This window comes from Schistocerca americana, chromosome 5, assembly GCF_021461395.2.
Source record: "Schistocerca americana isolate TAMUIC-IGC-003095 chromosome 5, iqSchAmer2.1, whole genome shotgun sequence".
Lineage (NCBI taxonomy): Eukaryota > Metazoa > Arthropoda > Insecta > Orthoptera > Acrididae > Schistocerca > Schistocerca americana.
Genome location: NC_060123.1, coordinates 565,734,080 through 565,751,401, shown reverse-complemented (window position 1 = coordinate 565,751,401; position 17,322 = coordinate 565,734,080). Strand labels below are relative to the sequence as shown.

The following is a 17,322-nucleotide window of genomic DNA, read 5'->3' as shown; positions in this document are numbered from 1 at the left end:
CTATAATTTACACTGCGCAAAAGAAATAAAGGGTCGCCTTTTTGAAACCCCATCTTATATTCCCACTGCCATGTAAGAGTTTGATATTTGGTTCAAAGGTGCCCACAACCTTCCTCTGTTATGGCGCGAAGGTGTGACGTCCTACATCACCCTCAGACTTGGCGATGCTTCAAACACCAAGGCATCGACACATGCGGGAAAAAGGCCACAGCTCGGAAGTTCGCGTGAGTTGTAAAGCGGATTAATGATGTCACAAGGACGACAAATTTCACCGTAACTCTGCCCAACTCCACTCTGGAAGTGCGGTGATTGGAAGGTCGTCGCACCCCTGCCCATTACCTGCATCTCACCCCCCTTCTCTTGATACCTCTGCAACAGACGTCAGAACTGCGATTCCAAACCTTGAAAACACGTGACTTTCTGATGAGTGGCCGGGCTAAACATTTCATACAGACCGCCGCTTGTAGTCAACACGAAAAGACTCAGGAAGTAGCGTGAAAGGCGTCATTAAATCTATTCCTTCACTTGGTGCATTCATTTGTACATATTTCGTCATCCAGAACGGCAGTTGTCAGTGTAATGTGCACCAGAACGATGTTCTTGACAATCTTCAACCCTGCTGATCCCCCGCCCCCTCCCCCCGGGATGATTCAATCCTTCTCTAAGGACATCGTGAGTCTGCAACCCCATTAAACATGATCTGACCCCATCGCAGTGTAGCGCAACTCCAAATTTTGCTCTGGTAGATGGGGTAGGACCACTGGGAGCCATTCACAGCCCTTCGACGAAATGTGATGGTGATCAAAAGCAGTAGGAGGTGTTCATACTTTTTCAGCCCTCCTGTTTTGTGCCCTGCTCTGGCGTGATCATCGATGGAGCGTGACATTTGTAGATGCAAGAAAGAAACGACAAAAGTTGCACTGAAGATCGCAACACCCTCGGTACCACCAGTACAGAGTTCAGAGACAAACCTTGAGCAATACCTAGACTCATCACGCAGGCAATCACTTCAACATCCTTCGGCTGAGAGGCGCAGCTGCACTAACGCCTGTTTGAAAGTGCTCACAATCTGAGCCGTCTAGGAATCGATGCATTAAAGTGCTCGACGAAGGTGTGCGGGAGGTGCCGAGTGTGTTGTCGAAATGGCGGTCTTAGAGAACTCTTTGCCGTTTTATTCATGCATGTGTCAATGTCGCACCCTTCCGTGATCAGGAGGGATTAGAAAGCATAAACACCCTTTGTTAATTCAGATAAAAGTTCAAATTTCCTAGTGGTTCCACCAAGTGTACCAGAGCAAACATTGCAGTCGCTTACCGTGTTACGTAGCTAGCGATCTTTGCATGTCCATGTGACATAGCTGGATGCTGTCACTGTAATCTATTTTCGTAAACGGATTTCGGTATAGGCTGTCTTTAGTCCTACGTATTCAATTATAAATATAATTACACGTTTCGTTCTTGTCATTTACGTACTATACATTCCTTTTAATTTTCATAATTTGAACTTCTGTCTGCCGAGCAGTTCTAGGCGCTACAGTCTGGAACCGCGCGACCGCTACGGTCGCAGGTTCGAATCCTGCCTCGGGCATGGATGTGTGTGACGTCCTTAGGTTAGTTAGGTTTAAGTAGTTCTAAGTTCTAGGGGACTGATAACTGCTGAGGTCAAGTCCCATAGTGCTCAGAGCCATTTGAACCATTTTTTTTCCTTCTATCTGCCTGTTGACACGTTTTCGTGATGCTGTATGGTTTTAATTTAGCTATAATATCATTTCTGGTTGTCTCGTATTAATTGTTTTATGCATCTGTCTATTGTCCTGGTGGAAAATTTCAGTAAAGTTCCATATGCATTGCCAGTGTTTCAGGTCCATTTGCTCATTCGTAATTTTTTGTGGGTAGTTGCGTGTATTGACATACACTCATGCTCATAAATTAAGGATAATGCTGATACATGGTGAAACAACGCTCTGGTGGGCGGTGTACAGGTTTAAATCTCCTCGGGGTATGACCATGCGGTGCATTTCATCTGCGGTCGTCGCACGGTGGTGCTGGCAGCAGTCCACATACGAAGAGGTGTGTTGGTGCATGTCAGAGTACGGTGCAGCGAGTAAGTGTGCAGACGTTTGCAGACGTGCTAATGGTGACTGTGTGTTGAAAATGTTTCAAAGAACACATATTGATGACGTTATGAGGGATAGAATACTAGGGCGACTGGGGGCTGCTCAAACACAGCAGGTCGTAGCCCGGGCCCTCCGTGTGCCACAAAGTGTTATCTCAAGATTATGGCAATGATTCCAGCACACAGGAAACGTGTCCAGGCGCTACGGTACGGGACGTCCACAGTGTACAACACCGCAAGAAGACCGATATCTCACCATCAGTGCCTGCAGACGGCCACTGAGTACTGCAGGTAGCCTTGCTCGGGACCTTACCGCAGCCACTGGAACAGTTGTCTCCAGACACACAGTCTACAGACGACTGAACAGACATGGTTTATTCACCCGGAAACCTGCAAGGTGCATTCCACTGACCCCTGGTCACAGGACAGCCCGTAAAGCCTGGTGTCAAGAACACAGTACATGGTCATTGGAACAGTGGCCCCAGGTTATGTTCACGGACGAGTCCAGGTATAGTCTGGAGAGTGATTCTCACCGGGTTTTCATCTGGCGTGAAGCAGGAACCAGATACCAACCCCTTAATGTCCTTCAAAGGGTCCCGGATGGAGATCGTGGTTTGGTGGTGTGGGGTGGGATTATGATTTGGTGCACGTACACCCCGGCGTGTCTTTGACAGAGGAACTATAACAGGTAAGGTGTATCGGGACGTCATTTTGAATCATTATGTCCGCCTTTTCAGGGGTACAGTGGGTCCCACCTTCCTCCTGATGGATGATAACGCACGGCCCCACCGAGCTGCCATCGTGAGGAATACCTTCAAACAGAAGATATAAGGCGTATGTTCTCCAGACCTGCCTGTTCTCCAGACCTAAACCCCCTCGAGCACGTCTGGGATGCTCTCGGTCGACGTATCGCTGCACGTCTTCAGACCCCTACGACACTTCAGGAGCTCTGACAGGCGCTGGTGCAAGAATGGGAGGCTATACCCCAGCAACTGCTCCACCACCTGATCCAGAGTATGCCAACCCGTTGTGCGGCCTGAGTACGCGTGCATGGTGATCATATCCCACGTTGATGTCGGGATTCATGCGCAGGAAACAGTGGCGGTTTGTAGCACATGTGTTTCGGGACGGTTTTCTCGACTTATCACCAATACCGTGGACTTACAGATCTGTGTCGTGTGTGTTCGCTACGTGCCTATGCTATTAGTGCTAGTTTTATGTAGTGCTACGTTGTGTGGCATCACATTCTGCAATTATCCTTAATTTATGAGCATGAGTGTATTTTCGCAAACGGATTTCTTTATAGTCTGTGTTTAGTCCTATGTATTCAATTATTAATGGAATTACACGTTTCTTTTTTGTTATTTACGCAATATACATTCCTTTTAATTTTCATAATTGGGTCTTCTGTCCCCTTGTTGACAGGGTTTCCAGTGATGCTGCGTGGTTTGACTTTAGCTATAATATCATTTGTGGTTGTCTCGTATTATTTGTTTCATGCATCTGTCCAATGTCCTGGTGGAAAATTTCAATAAAGTTCCGTATGCAGTGCCACTGTTTCAGGTCGATTTGCTCATTGGTAATTTTTGTGGGTAGTTGTGTGTATTGACATAGATATCCATCTCTTTCAGAATGTTCGTTAGTGGTCTTTTTCATGTTATGCGTAAAATTTGCACAGCTTACTTTATATACTGTGTGCTGTTCGGCCTTTAGGCGGTAGAAAAAAGTAGATAGATTGGTGTTACTGTCACTATTGTGTTCTTTGTATCTAATGGTGAGGTTTCTACCCATCAGAATTTATCAGAATCTTGCATTCCTGACTTCAGAAACATTGGTGATTTTATTTTACACGACTGAGTTTGTGATCTAAATTTGTACCTTCTTTAGTATCGAATCTTACAGCTACGGTCCGCCTATTGGTAAACATCACAGCATACCTCATTCGTGAAAAGTTAAGCAATCTTGTAACACAAAAAACAGCAAAAAATTATAAATGAGGAAGACGACCTGAAACACAGACCGTACATAGGGGAATTTATTGAAACTATCCACAATGGACAAGTGCATAAGAACAAATAGTACGAGGCAGACAGAGATTACGTTATCACTAAACTGAAATTAGGATAAAGATTCGAACAAACAATGCTGTAACCATACAGCATTGCTAGAAAACCTGTCAACTAGGTGGTAAAAAGACAAACCAATGAAAATTAAAAATACTGTACAGGATACACATAACAAAAAAGGTGTTTAATTCCATTTATAATTGAATGCAAACAAATACATAGGACTAAACACAGCCGGCCGCGGTGGTCGAGCGCTTGTAGGCACTTCAGTCCGGAACCGCGCGACTGCTACGGTCGCAGGTTCGAATCCTGCCTCGGGCATGGATGTGTGTGACTTCCTTAGGTTAGTTAGGTTCTAGGGGACTGATGACCTCAGATATTAATTCCCATAGTGCTCAGGGCCATTTGAACTAAACACAGGCTAAACCGAAATTCCTTTACGAAAACAGATTTCAGTGATAACATCCAGAGGTGTCACATGGAAAATCGATACCGACGTAACAGCAATGATAATCAGAACTACCTATCACCATACAATATCGCTGGATTCTCTCTCACACAAGCTATCACGAAAATACTTATGTAAAGAATATAATGTGACAACTACATAAAGTAATAAGTTAGGTAAGGTGGTACTAAACTAAAAACTAAACTCCTCCCGAACAGGCCATGAAGGCCCAACGGTACCGACCGGCCGCCGTGTCATCCTCAGTCCATAGGCGTCAATGGATGCGGATATGGAGGGGCATGTGGTCAGCATACCGCTCTCCCGGCCGTATGTCAGTTTCAGAGACCAAAGCCGCTACTCCTCAACCAAATAGCTCCTCAGTTTGCCTCTCAAGGGCTGAGTGCACCCCGCTTGCCAACAGCGCTCGGCAGACCGGCTGGTCACCCATCCAAGTGCTAGTCCAACTCGACAGCGGTTAACTTCGGTGATCTGACGGGGTGTTACCGCTGCGGCAAGGCCGTTCGCAGGTAAGGTCTTAACTAATCATTATTACATGAATAACACCAACGGAACATAACTAACAAGCAAACAGACAGGGACAGAACCACCGATATCGCATAATTTCAAATCCATAATACGCATGTAAAAATGTATAATAATGAAATCCATATAATAATTACCCATAAAATTAGAAATAATGTACAAAAATTATGGACCATTTACTTGGAGATAGCCTCACAATGGCAGTTAGTCCTAAATAGGCAGTAGTAGTAGTAGTAGTAGTAGTAGTAGCTTTATTCATCCGTAGATCCTTTGTTACAAGGATATAGGACATGTCAAAGTATTTACAAGTTTAGATCAATTTAAAATAAGCTAATTCGTATACACATATATTTACAGAGTTCTAGTTAGAGACAGTCATTAGATTTACTCCTGGTATACAATACATTTTTTATAACTTATTAAATAATTTAATGCCACACTGTTTACTCATATCTCACTATCAGTCACTGCACACATTATACACACATTTTTTCATAGCACTTCACTCACTCACTCACTGATTACACACACACACACACACACACACACACACACACACACACACACACACACTGGTGATCTCTGGGCCATTTTCTGCACCGCAACTTCCCATTCTCTATCCTGAAAAACTGAGTCAGCATCCCTCCATAATGAGTGAGATGTTGAGCTCAGAAAGAGGAAGAGGTGTTAGTATTGTGCTATGCAGAGCTTGGGGGTAAGTATTTCCAGAAAGGAAAAAAGAAGGAAAAAACATAAAGAGAAGGTGTTATGTGGAATGTTGGGTGTTTTATAATTATTATTATTATTATTTATTTGTATAGCATTTTTTATCAAATCCCTACTCTGTTCTATCTAAGTAATCCTTCAATGTATAAAATGAATAGAATAACAAGTACTTTTTAGCTGCCTTTTTAAATAAGTGTATTTTTGCAATTTCTTTAATCTCTTATAAAAGCAGTCAAACTTAACAGCCTACTTGGAATTAAAAATTATAATTATACATTGTAGCAATGATAAAGTCTGAAATTTTACGTTCTCCATGGGTGTGTATGTACTGGGTAGGTGAGTATGGGATTAAAGGGAAGAGAGTGATTTTAAATGGAATTCCCTTATCCTTTTAACTGTTTCAACCATATTCCCTCAGCCTCTTTTGAGCAACGGCGCTCTGGACTTCGCTGTTGAGAGTCCAAAATCCATTGACACAAGTGTAAGATCTATGATGATTAGAGAAGATTAATAGCAGGATAAGTGGGAAAATGATGACGCAACTGACCTGTGAGCCTGGTGCGGCCCGCGCGCAGCTGCCGTAACAGCGCCAGCAGTTCGCCGCACGCTGCCTCCTTCCAGCTCAGGTCGTCGTCCGACAGCTCTGCAACAACGCGTTCCACTCACTCAGCACTCTGAGCGGCTTAAGTACTCTTTAGTAGATATTTTTTAAGGCGATTGCCAACAGCTGTTAAGTACTGTCTTTTATGAATGCAAGACACGCCGCTTTCTATTAATTCTTCATCATCACCACTATCGACTTTGGTTAATAACCATCATCACAATGTCTGCATGGCGCAAAAAAGGCATGGAATAACCATAAAAGCATAGGATACAGTTGGTGTACATAAGATGGTATAATCTAATACTTCAAAATTTCATACTACACTCCTGGAAATGGAAAAAAGAACACATTGACACCGGTGTGTCAGACCCACCATACTTGCTCCGGACACTGCGAGAGGGCTGTACAAGCAATGATCACACGCACGGCACAGCGGACACACCAGGAACCGCGGTGTTGGCCGTCGAATGGCGCTAGCTGCGCAGCATTTGTGCACCGCCGCCGTCAGTGTCAGCCAGTTTGGCGTGGCATACGGAGCTCCATCGCAGTCTTTAACGCTGGTAGCATGCCGCGACAGCGTGGACGTGAACCGTATGTGCAGTTGACGGACTTTGAGCGAGGGCGTATAGTGGGCATGCGGGAGGCCGGGTGGACGTACCGCCGAATTGCTCAACACGTGGGGCGTGAGGTCTCCACAGTACATCGATGTTGTCGCCAGTGGTCGGCGGAAGGTGCACGTGCCCGTCGACCTGGGACCGGACCGCAGCGACGCACGGATGCACGCCAAGGCCGTAGGATCCTACGCAGTGCCGTAGGGGACCGCACCGCCACTTCCCAGCAAATTAGGGACACTGTTGCTCCTGGGGTATCGGCGAGGACCATTCGCAACCGTCTCCATGAAGCTGGGCTACGGTCCCGCACACCGTTAGGCCGTCTTCCGCTCACGCCCCAACATCGTGCAGCCCGCCTCCAGTGGTGTCGCGACAGGCGTGAATGGAGGGACGAATGGAGACGTGTCGTCTTCAGCGATGAGAGTCGCTTCTGCCTTGGTGCCAATGATGGTCGTATGCGTGTTTGGCGCCGTGCAGGTGAGCGCCACAATCAGGACTGCATACGACCGAGGCACACAGGACCAACACCCGGCATCATGGTGTGGGGAGCGATCTCCTACACTGGCCGTACACCACTGGTGATCGTCGAGGGGACACTGAATAGTGCACGGTACATCCAAACCGTCATCGAACCCATAGTTCTACCATTCCTAGACCGGCAAGGGAACTTGCTGTTCCAACAGGACAATGCACGTCCGCATGTATCCCGTGCCACCCAACGTACTCTAGAAGGTGTAAGTCAACTACCCTGGCCAGCAAGATCTCCGGATCTGTCCCCCATTGAGCATGTTTGGGATTGGATGAAGCGTCGTCTCACGCGGTCTGCACGTCCAGCACGAACGCTGGTCCAACTGAGGCGCCAGGTGGAAATGGCATGGCAAGCCGTTCCACAGGACTACATCCAGCATCTCTACGATCGTCTCCATGGGAGAATAGCAGCCTGCATTGCTGCGAAAGGTGGATATACACTGTACTAGTGCCGACATTGTGCATGCTCTGTTGACTGTGTCTATGTGCCTGTGGTTCTGTCAGTGTGATCATGTGATGTATCTGACCCCAGGAATGTGTCAATAAAGTTTCCCTTTCCTGGGACAATGAATTCACGGTGTTCTTATTTCAATTTCCAGGAGTGTATATTTACTAAACACATCATGTCATGTAAAAAAGAGACTGTACAAACGCAGCCTCATCAGTGTTGCTGAATGTCAAACGAACAATCAGATATCTGTACTCAGCGGGTGGTCTGTCAGATGTGTGAGCACAGATATCATCAGCTGATTGTAAACAAGCAGGAATCGATCACAGGCAAACAAAAGTAATGATACTGCTGGTGCTGCTTCATTCATTTAGTTACTAAATCACGTTACAAATATCTATTCTAGACATAGAAAAATGTTAAATATATACCACAATAACAAGTCAGTTTCACAATGAAAAAGAAAAACTGGTAGTGTAATAATATAAATTGACACATAAGTGTTGATAACGAAAATATGTGAGGTGTATAACATTAGATAATGATATCACAACTGTATTAATATTTACAAATACATATGTGTCTGTCTAATCATCATTTATGTGTGTCTAAACATAGAAATGTAGAAACAGATTTTGGATATAGTTGTGGAAAAATTACAATCAGTGCAAAGAGAGCAATCGTCCATTTTATCCTGGGTACAAATCATATGCAAGGGGAGCAGATAAAAGTGCCCAATCAAACAAACAAAAATACAAATAAAAGTGTATCTGAAGCTAAAATACTGAACTATTAGTCTCAAGCAACCATATCTCATTTTAAATGTATAATATCTAGCACAGTGGTCGGTAGGAACCATGATGTATTTGCTTGTGTGAGAAACAGAACTAATAACTAATTCGCACAACAAATGTTAACTCGACAGGCTTTCAGGTTCAGATTCCAAATGTGCTCTACGAACTAACGTACGTAATGCAATACCACATTGTGCAGGATGATGGCAGCTTGTCGTCTGCAGATATATGAGGATCACTCCAAAAGAAATGCACACTATTTTTGTAAAAATACAGATTTCATTCTGCATGTGAGAAAGTCTTACAGTGTGTAGATACATCCTTCCCGCTTGTTTTCAAACTTAGTTCAACTTGTTACCGTGAGTGGCGCCGTCACAGCATGTCTTCAAGATGGCTGCTACACTTCACGTTCGCCAGAAGCAACGTGCTAACATAGAATTTCTGTGCTGTGAAAACGAGACAGTGGGAAACATCCAAAAGAGGTTGAAAAAGGTGTATGGAGATGCTGGTGTCGATCGCAGTACAGTTAGTCGGTGGCAATCACATTACGTGATAAAAGCGGGCACGGCAATATTGAGGATTGTCCTCGCAGCGGCAGGCCTCGTACTGCACACACTCCAGACAATGTGCAGAGAGTTCACGAACTGGTGACTGCTGACAGACCCATCACAGTGAACGAATTGTCACAGTACGTTGAGACAGGGGAAGGAAGTGTTTGCAGAATACTGAAAGTGTTGGCATTAAAAAGGTTTGTGCCAGGTGGGTTCCCAGGATGTTGATAGTGGCTCACAAAGAAACAAGAAAAACGGTATGCAGCGAACGTTTGGAACAGTACGAGAATTGTGGACATGAATTTCTTGGAAGAATTGTGACAGGTGATGAAACATGGCTCCATCATTTTTCACCAGAGACGAAGAGGCAATCAATGGAGTGGCATCATGCAAATTCACCCAAGGAAAAAAATTCAAAACCACACCCTCTGCTGGAAAAGTTATGGCTACGGTGTTTTTCGATTCCGAAAGACTCTTGCTTGTGAACATCATGCCAAGTGGATCCACCATAAATTCTGATGCATATCTGACGACACTGAAGAAACTTCAAGCTCGACTGAGTCGTGTTCTACCAAATCGGCAAAAGCAGGATGTTTTACTGTTGCACGACAATGCACGGCCACATGTCTGTCAAAAAACCATGGAAGCGATCACAAAACTCGGATGGACAACACTGAAACACCCGCCTTACCGTCCTGACCTGGCTCCATGTGACTATCACCTCTTTGGGAAACTGAAAGACTGTCTTCGTGGAAGATGGTTTGAAGGTGATGACTCCCTTGTGCACGCTGCCAAACAGTGGCTCCAACAGGTTGGTCCAGAAATTTACCGTGCGGGTATACAGGCGCTGGTTCCAAGATGGCGTAAGGCAGTTGAGAGGGATAGAAATTATGTGGAGAAATGAAAATATTGTTCCTAAAGGATGTGTCTACACACTGTAAAACTTTTAGACATGTAGAATAAAAGATGAATTAAAAAAAATTGTCTGCATTTCTTTTGGAGTGACCCTTGTAGATTTGTGTGCGTTGGCTTGCGATAGATGCTGTGTCCCAAGACCCCAGCTGCTTTCCTTCGTACCAAAACATTAAGAAAAGGTAAAGTGCCATCTTTTTCCAATTCCATTTTGATGTTTATATTTGGATGGAGCGAATTCATATGCTGAAGAAACGTCAGTAGAGTATCAAGTCGATGTGGCCACACCATGTTGTGGAATTTGCACAACGTGATCCGGCGGCAAACTCATGAAGACTATTTACAACATAGCCGCCGGGAAAGCTTGAGGAGCCACAACAAGGCGTTTGGTGTTATAGTATGCTTTGTGTTCTGTTCTTAAACCCTAGTTTTTAGTTCAATTTACGAGATGTTAGTTTCAATACACAATATACACAATGAATATCTTATGCAAATTTCCAAACAAAAAAAAAGATTTCGTAATGTCAGACAATTAAAACTTACATTTCGAAAAACTTCTTTCTACTTCAGATGACACAAGGGCAGCATATTTAAAATGATCACTCTACATCTAAATGATTAAGAGAGAACTTTTCGCCTAACAAAATCACTGAAATGAAAGTGTATGATACCCTTCAATTTTGTTCTGACAACTTTTCCATTTTCTTTGACATTTGTTTTCCCACTTTACTACAATACCTTCTAATTTATTCACAATCTGTTTCACTTTTCTGTCTGCTTCTCTATTGGCAGTTCTGATTGTTGAAAGCAATTATGGCAGCAGGAATAAATCCAAAATTTGATTTTGTTTACGACGGTTGGCCTGAAATTTCAGGACTAGACGTTAATTCCTGGCCCAGTCCAATTGAAACGTCATCACTGCCGCAAATGAATCAATGATGCTTTTTACAACGCAAAATTTCTGGCAGTGATAGTTGCATGTATCAGTCCAAGATTCCTTGATGTCAGACGGGAGATGTTGGTAAGAAAAATTCTGGATCTAACAACGTAATGCTGGGACACATGAAGGGACTTTCAAAAATACCTCTTCGACACACGAGATAATTTTGTCAATATCGCTGAATTTACCACGAATTTACTCTGAAATTTTGGGTAAGCCATGAAGGAAACAAGTCACATGTACCATTTTATTTTATAAAGCTTTTAGCGAACCGGTGGCTTTCCCCATATGAGGCGCAGCATCCTTAATATACATTACAAATAGTAGTACATTGTCATGCTTAATGTCGTAGGGTCGTATGGAACCCATAGATCTGCAGAACAATTTGCTAATGGCGGAAAAATTTGCTTCTTCTAAATGTTCACAGTTCATTAGAAACTTTTCGCCTAGACGATCTTCTTCCAAAGTAGCAGAATGACATTTTGAATATATTTTCCCGTAAAGTCGGTTTACTGACACAAACATTTTTGTTTTTTGTCATCCGTTGTCTGATTTGTTGCATTCCTTTTTCCTAGCTTCGGCTGACATAGCATTTCTTAATGTGAAAGAATCAGGATGAGATTTGCCCGTGTATTTTTCTAAGATTGGATTGTTCAGTTTAGTTAGTGGAATGTCATCTCAAAGGAAAGCTGTGCGAAGTTCTTAGCAGGTGATTGGTGGGGTTTACCAAGGGTCACTGGCTGTAGTTTCTTTCTTTTTTTTTTTTTTCAATCTGTTGCATTTCAGGTCTACGTTTTTCTGTTTGGTACGTGGTGCTAAACGTCAAATGACTACTCCACAGTTACTCTTACGTCGCACAGTATTTTGACAGCAGTCGCAAATACTTTCTAACTATATTGCGACACCATCTGTTGTAATTTTACTTGAATACTTTGCTTTACTTTACTCATTTTTTAATCTACACTGCACATGCTCCAGACATCAACAAGATTGAATACGACAATGAGAGACTTGTCTTACCATTTTCCAGAAAACAAAATGAGAAGCACAGTTCTGAGAAACCTACACGGAAGAATGAACCCGCATGAAAAACTATTTTACTTCTTGAAAGATTGAAAATGTAACGAAAGTGACCATTTATTTACTAAACTACGCTGTGACAGAGAGAAATGGCCATATGTGTCCGAAAATGATTTAACAAATTACAGTTTCTCATTCAGTTTTTTTCATAATAAACATGTATCTAAGGAATATGTCTGTCTTGCGGAAAAAATATATGCCCCGTGATAAAACATCTTAGTTGTACTCACAACTCATCATAATAAAAGGTCGTGTTAACTGGAAACGAATTCAGTTCTTTCGGCAGATTCAGTGAAATAGACGAAGAATAGTAGAAATAAACTAATTTGTCCTGAAATGAAATTGCTCCATAATCTTTTGTTGATGCAGTATCTTCATAAGATGTGGCACGGCGTAGATACGACGTTATCATTAGACAGGCAGTTCTGGAGATGGAACAGAAGCTCTCCGTGGAAATAAACAGTCAGTAGTATGAATAGGTTAGAATCAGAGACCGTCCCTCCCAAAAGTCGCACTCACAAGGAGATAAAAGGTCCCGAGATAAAAAGACCTAACTGAGCCAACGAGCCATCATCCATTCTAGTAACTTGCAGGGGACACTGGTCATGCTAAAGGGCTGGTAACTATCAAGGGACAACGGATCCTTGACAAGCTTAAGGACAGGAACCACAATACCGTCCCCTCCACCAAGAGGGGAAAATATCTTGGCACCACATACGGTTTAACACCTGGAGGAGATATTGGCATTGTGGAGGATTGAGGTGTTGAAGCAGTTCATTATGAATGGAGTTAGGAACTGGAGCTGAATTGTAAGAAAGACTCTAATGTCCTACATTTGGCGTGGAAGAGAACTCACAAGATTTATCAGGCATGCCTTATGCAACTGAAGCCACCCACTGATGATTAGGTCACGAAGAGCTACTCAATTGTTTGGATGTTTACTGCTGCGCCTCACCCGCTGCTCCAAAGAGTCTCAGTCATTTGGTATTGGATCTGGCTGATGTAGCGGACCAGTCGAGGTGCAATAGGCAGCCCGACTGTTCATCCAGCCATGGTGTACGTGTGCAGATTGTGAAAAATGCTATTCTCATCTTCGAAAACGGGATGTACACACCACATTCGTTATGAAGGTATAGAAGAAAGCACAAGGCTTGGTCACCGAAAATGTTGAAATAAAGATCCTGGTCCAATTTCATGCTAACCTGAATGAGTGCTCCGAAGTCGTGGTTCAAAAAATACCTCCAAAACATCACAAAACCAGGATCCGCCTGAACTACAATTTCCACACATCGCGAATTGAACGCCTCATTCGCTGTCGGTGCACACCGCGCTTCGTGTAATCTGAAAGAAACTCAAACTGGCTACTCTACTGGTCACAGAACTCGCTCCCAGTCAACTAACGTCCAGTTTCTGCGATGTTTGGCCCAGTGAAGACATGTAGCTTAATGTATCGCTATGAGCGATGGATCTTAGCGAGATACCCGTCTCCAAATGTCCATCGTAAGCAGTTCGCTTTCCAATGTTCCCTCGGAGACTATTTGACACGGATCTCCATTCATTCACAGTAGCACTGCCTGTGGGTTTGAAACCGATTCTTGTTAATAAAGCGTGACCGTAGTTTCGGGGTCCATTTTTGTTAGGATCTGTTTTACGACCACTGCTTTTATGCCAAGATACTTGGATGCGACTGGTACACTATTGCTTATAGATATTCCGTGCTCAAATACCACTATATCCGTAAACTTCATTCACGCCGTGGTTACAGACCATTCTGTCACGTTCGACCCATATTATTTCGCTGGCTTCACACAACTGATCGGCACATACGCACCACTATACCAATTAATAAAGGAAATAAATTTTCTCAATCTGCGATCATTGTGGATATTTTGTAAATAAAAAGATGAAGAACTCTTAATACATTACTTCATTTATAACGTCATCTCTGCTACTACCATCATCAGATCCAAACTTAGACTTTGTAAAACAACGTTTAGTGTCAGTTTCAATGATACCTGTACTGAAGCGGCTCGCTCCGCTTGGAATACATAGGTTTTATTGAAAGTGACACCCAACTTTGTTTTACAATGTCCAACTTTGGATCTACAGCCGAGAAGACTTTATAAATGAAATATTACAGAGCGATCATAAATGATCCGTTCGTTTTCAAAGTTCTGTGTTATCTAAGATATTACATACGCACTGAAGCGCCAAAGAAACTCATATAGGCATGCGTATTCAAATACAGAGATGTGAAAATAGGCAGAATACGGCGCTGCGGTCTGCTACGCCTATACAGGGTGTTACAAAAAGGGACAGCCAAACTTTCAGGAAACATTCCTCACACACAAAGAAAGAAAATATGGTATGTGGACATGTGTCCGAAAACGCTTACTTTCCATGTTACAGCTCATTTTATTACTTCTCTTCAAATCACATTAATCATGGAATGGAAACACACAGCAACAGAACGTACCAGCGTGACTTCAAACACTTTGTTACAGGAAATGTTCAAAATGTCCTCCGTTAGCGAGGATACATGCATCCACCCTCCGTCGCATGGAATCCCTGATGCGCTGATGCAGCCCTGAGAATGGCGTAATGTATCACAGCCGTCCACAATACGAGCACGAAGAGTCTCTACATTTGGTACCGGGGTTGCGTAGACAAGAGCTTTCAAATACCCCCGTAAATGAAAGTCAAGAGGGTTGAGGTCAGGAGAGCGTGGAGGCCATGGAATTGGTCCGCCTCTACCAATCAATCGGTCACCGAATCTGTTGTTGAGAAGCGTACGAACACTTCGACTGAAATGTGCAGGAGCTCCATCGTGCATGAACCACATGTTGTGTCGTACTTGTAAAGGCACATGTTCTAGCAGCACAGGAAGAGTATCCCGTATGAAATCATGATAACGTGCTCCATTGAGCGTAGGTGGAAGAACATGGGGCCCAATAAAGACATTACCAACAATGCCTGCCCAAACGTTCACAGAAAATCTGTGTTGACGACGTGATTGCATAATTGCGTGCGGATTCTCGCCAGCCCACACATGCTGATTCTGAAAATTTGCAATTTGATCACGTTGGAATTAAGCCTCATCCGTAAAGAGAACATTTGCACTGAAATGAGGATTGACACATTGTTGGATGAACCATTCGCAGAAGTGTACTCGTGGAGGCCAATCAGCTGCTGATAGTGCCTCCACACGCTGTACATGGTACGGAAACCACTGGTTCTCCCGTAGCACTCTCCATACAGTGACGTGGTCAACGTTACCCTGTACAGCAGCAACTTCTCTGACGCTGACGTTAGGGTTATCGTCAAACGCACAAAGAATTGCCTCGTCCATTGCAGGTGTCCTCGTCGTTCTAGGCCTTCCCCAGTCGCGAGTCATAGGCTGGAATGTTCCGTGCTCCCTAAGACGCCGATCAATTGCTTCGAACGTCTTCCTGTCGGGACACCTTCGTTCTGGAAATCTGTCTCGATTCAAACGTACGGCGCCACGGCTATTCCCCCGTGCTAATCCATACATCAAATGGGCATCTGCCAACTCCGCATTTGTAAACATTGCACTGACTGCAAAACCACGTTCGTTATGAACACTAACCTGTTGATGCTACGTACTGATGTGCTTGATGCTAGTACTGTAGTGCAATGAGTCGCATGTCAACACAAGCACCGAAGTCAACATTACCTTCCTTCAATTGGGCCACCTGGCGGTGAATCGAGGAAGTACAGTACATACTGACGAAACTAAAATGAGCTCTAACATGGAAATTAAGCGTTTCCGGACACATGTCCACATAGCATCTTTTCTTTATTTGTGTGTGAGGAATGTTTCCTGAAAGTTTGGCCGTACCTTTTTGTAACACCCTGTATAAAACGACAAATGTCTGGCGCGGTTGTTAGATCGGTTACTGCTGTTACAATGGCAGGTTATCTAGAATTAAGTGAGTCAGGTAGTGTGTTATACTCGGCGCACGAGCGATGGGACACAGCATCTACAAGGTAGCGATGAAGTGGGGTTTTCCCCGTTCGACCATTTTACGAGTGTACCGTGAATATCAGGAATCCGGTAAAACATTAAATCTCCGACATTGCTGCGCTATAAAAAGATCCTGCAAGAACAGGACCAACGACGACTGAAGAGAATCGTTCAACGTGACAGAGATGAAACCCTTCCGCATATTGCTGCAGATTTCAATGCTGAGCGATCAATAAGTTTCGGCGTGCGAACCATTCAACGAAACATCATAGAATGGTTTTCGGATCCGAAGGCCGACGCGTGTGCCCTTGATGACTGCGCGACACAAAGCTTTACGCCTCGCCAGGGCTCGTCAACACTGACATTGGACAGTTGATGACTGGAAAGATATTTCCTGTTCGGACTGTCTCGATTCAGATTGTATTGACCGGATTGACGTGTACGGGTATGAAGACAACCTCATGAATCCATGGAATGTGCATGCCATTAGGGGATTGTTCAAGCTTGTGGAGGCTCTGTAATGGTGTGGAGCTTGTGCAGTTGGAGTGCTATGGCACCCCTGATACTTCTAGATACGACTCTTGACAGGTGACACGTAAGTAAGCATCCTGTTTGAACACCTGCATCCATTCTTGGCATTGTGCATTCCGACGGACTTGGGCAATTCCAGGATGACAATGCGACGCCCCACACGTCCAGAATTGCTACAGAGTGGCTCCAGGAACACTCTTCTGAGTTTAAACACTTCCGGAGGCCACCAAACTCCCCAGACAAGTACATTATTCAGCATATATGGGATGCCTTGCAACATACTGTGCAGAGGAGATCTCCATCCCCTCTTATGGATATATGGACAGTCCTGCAGGATTCATGGTGTCAGTTGCCTTCAGCACCACTTCAGACAATCTAGACCATGCAACGTCGTAGTGCGGCACTTTTGCATGGTCGCAGGGGATCTACACTATATTAGG

At 44.0% G+C, this 17,322-nt stretch overlaps 1 protein-coding gene across 1 annotated transcript in view; it reads right to left on the bottom strand.

Moving 5' to 3' along the window:
* Positions 1–17,322, bottom strand: part of LOC124616538 (SET domain-containing protein SmydA-8-like) — an 80,294-nt gene that overhangs the window by 2,685 nt on the left and 60,287 nt on the right. Inside the window, exon 4 of the mRNA XM_047144856.1 lies at positions 6,446–6,541. Coding sequence (XP_047000812.1) covers positions 6,446–6,541 — 96 coding nt within the window. The remainder of the gene's footprint in view (positions 1–6,445; positions 6,542–17,322) is intronic.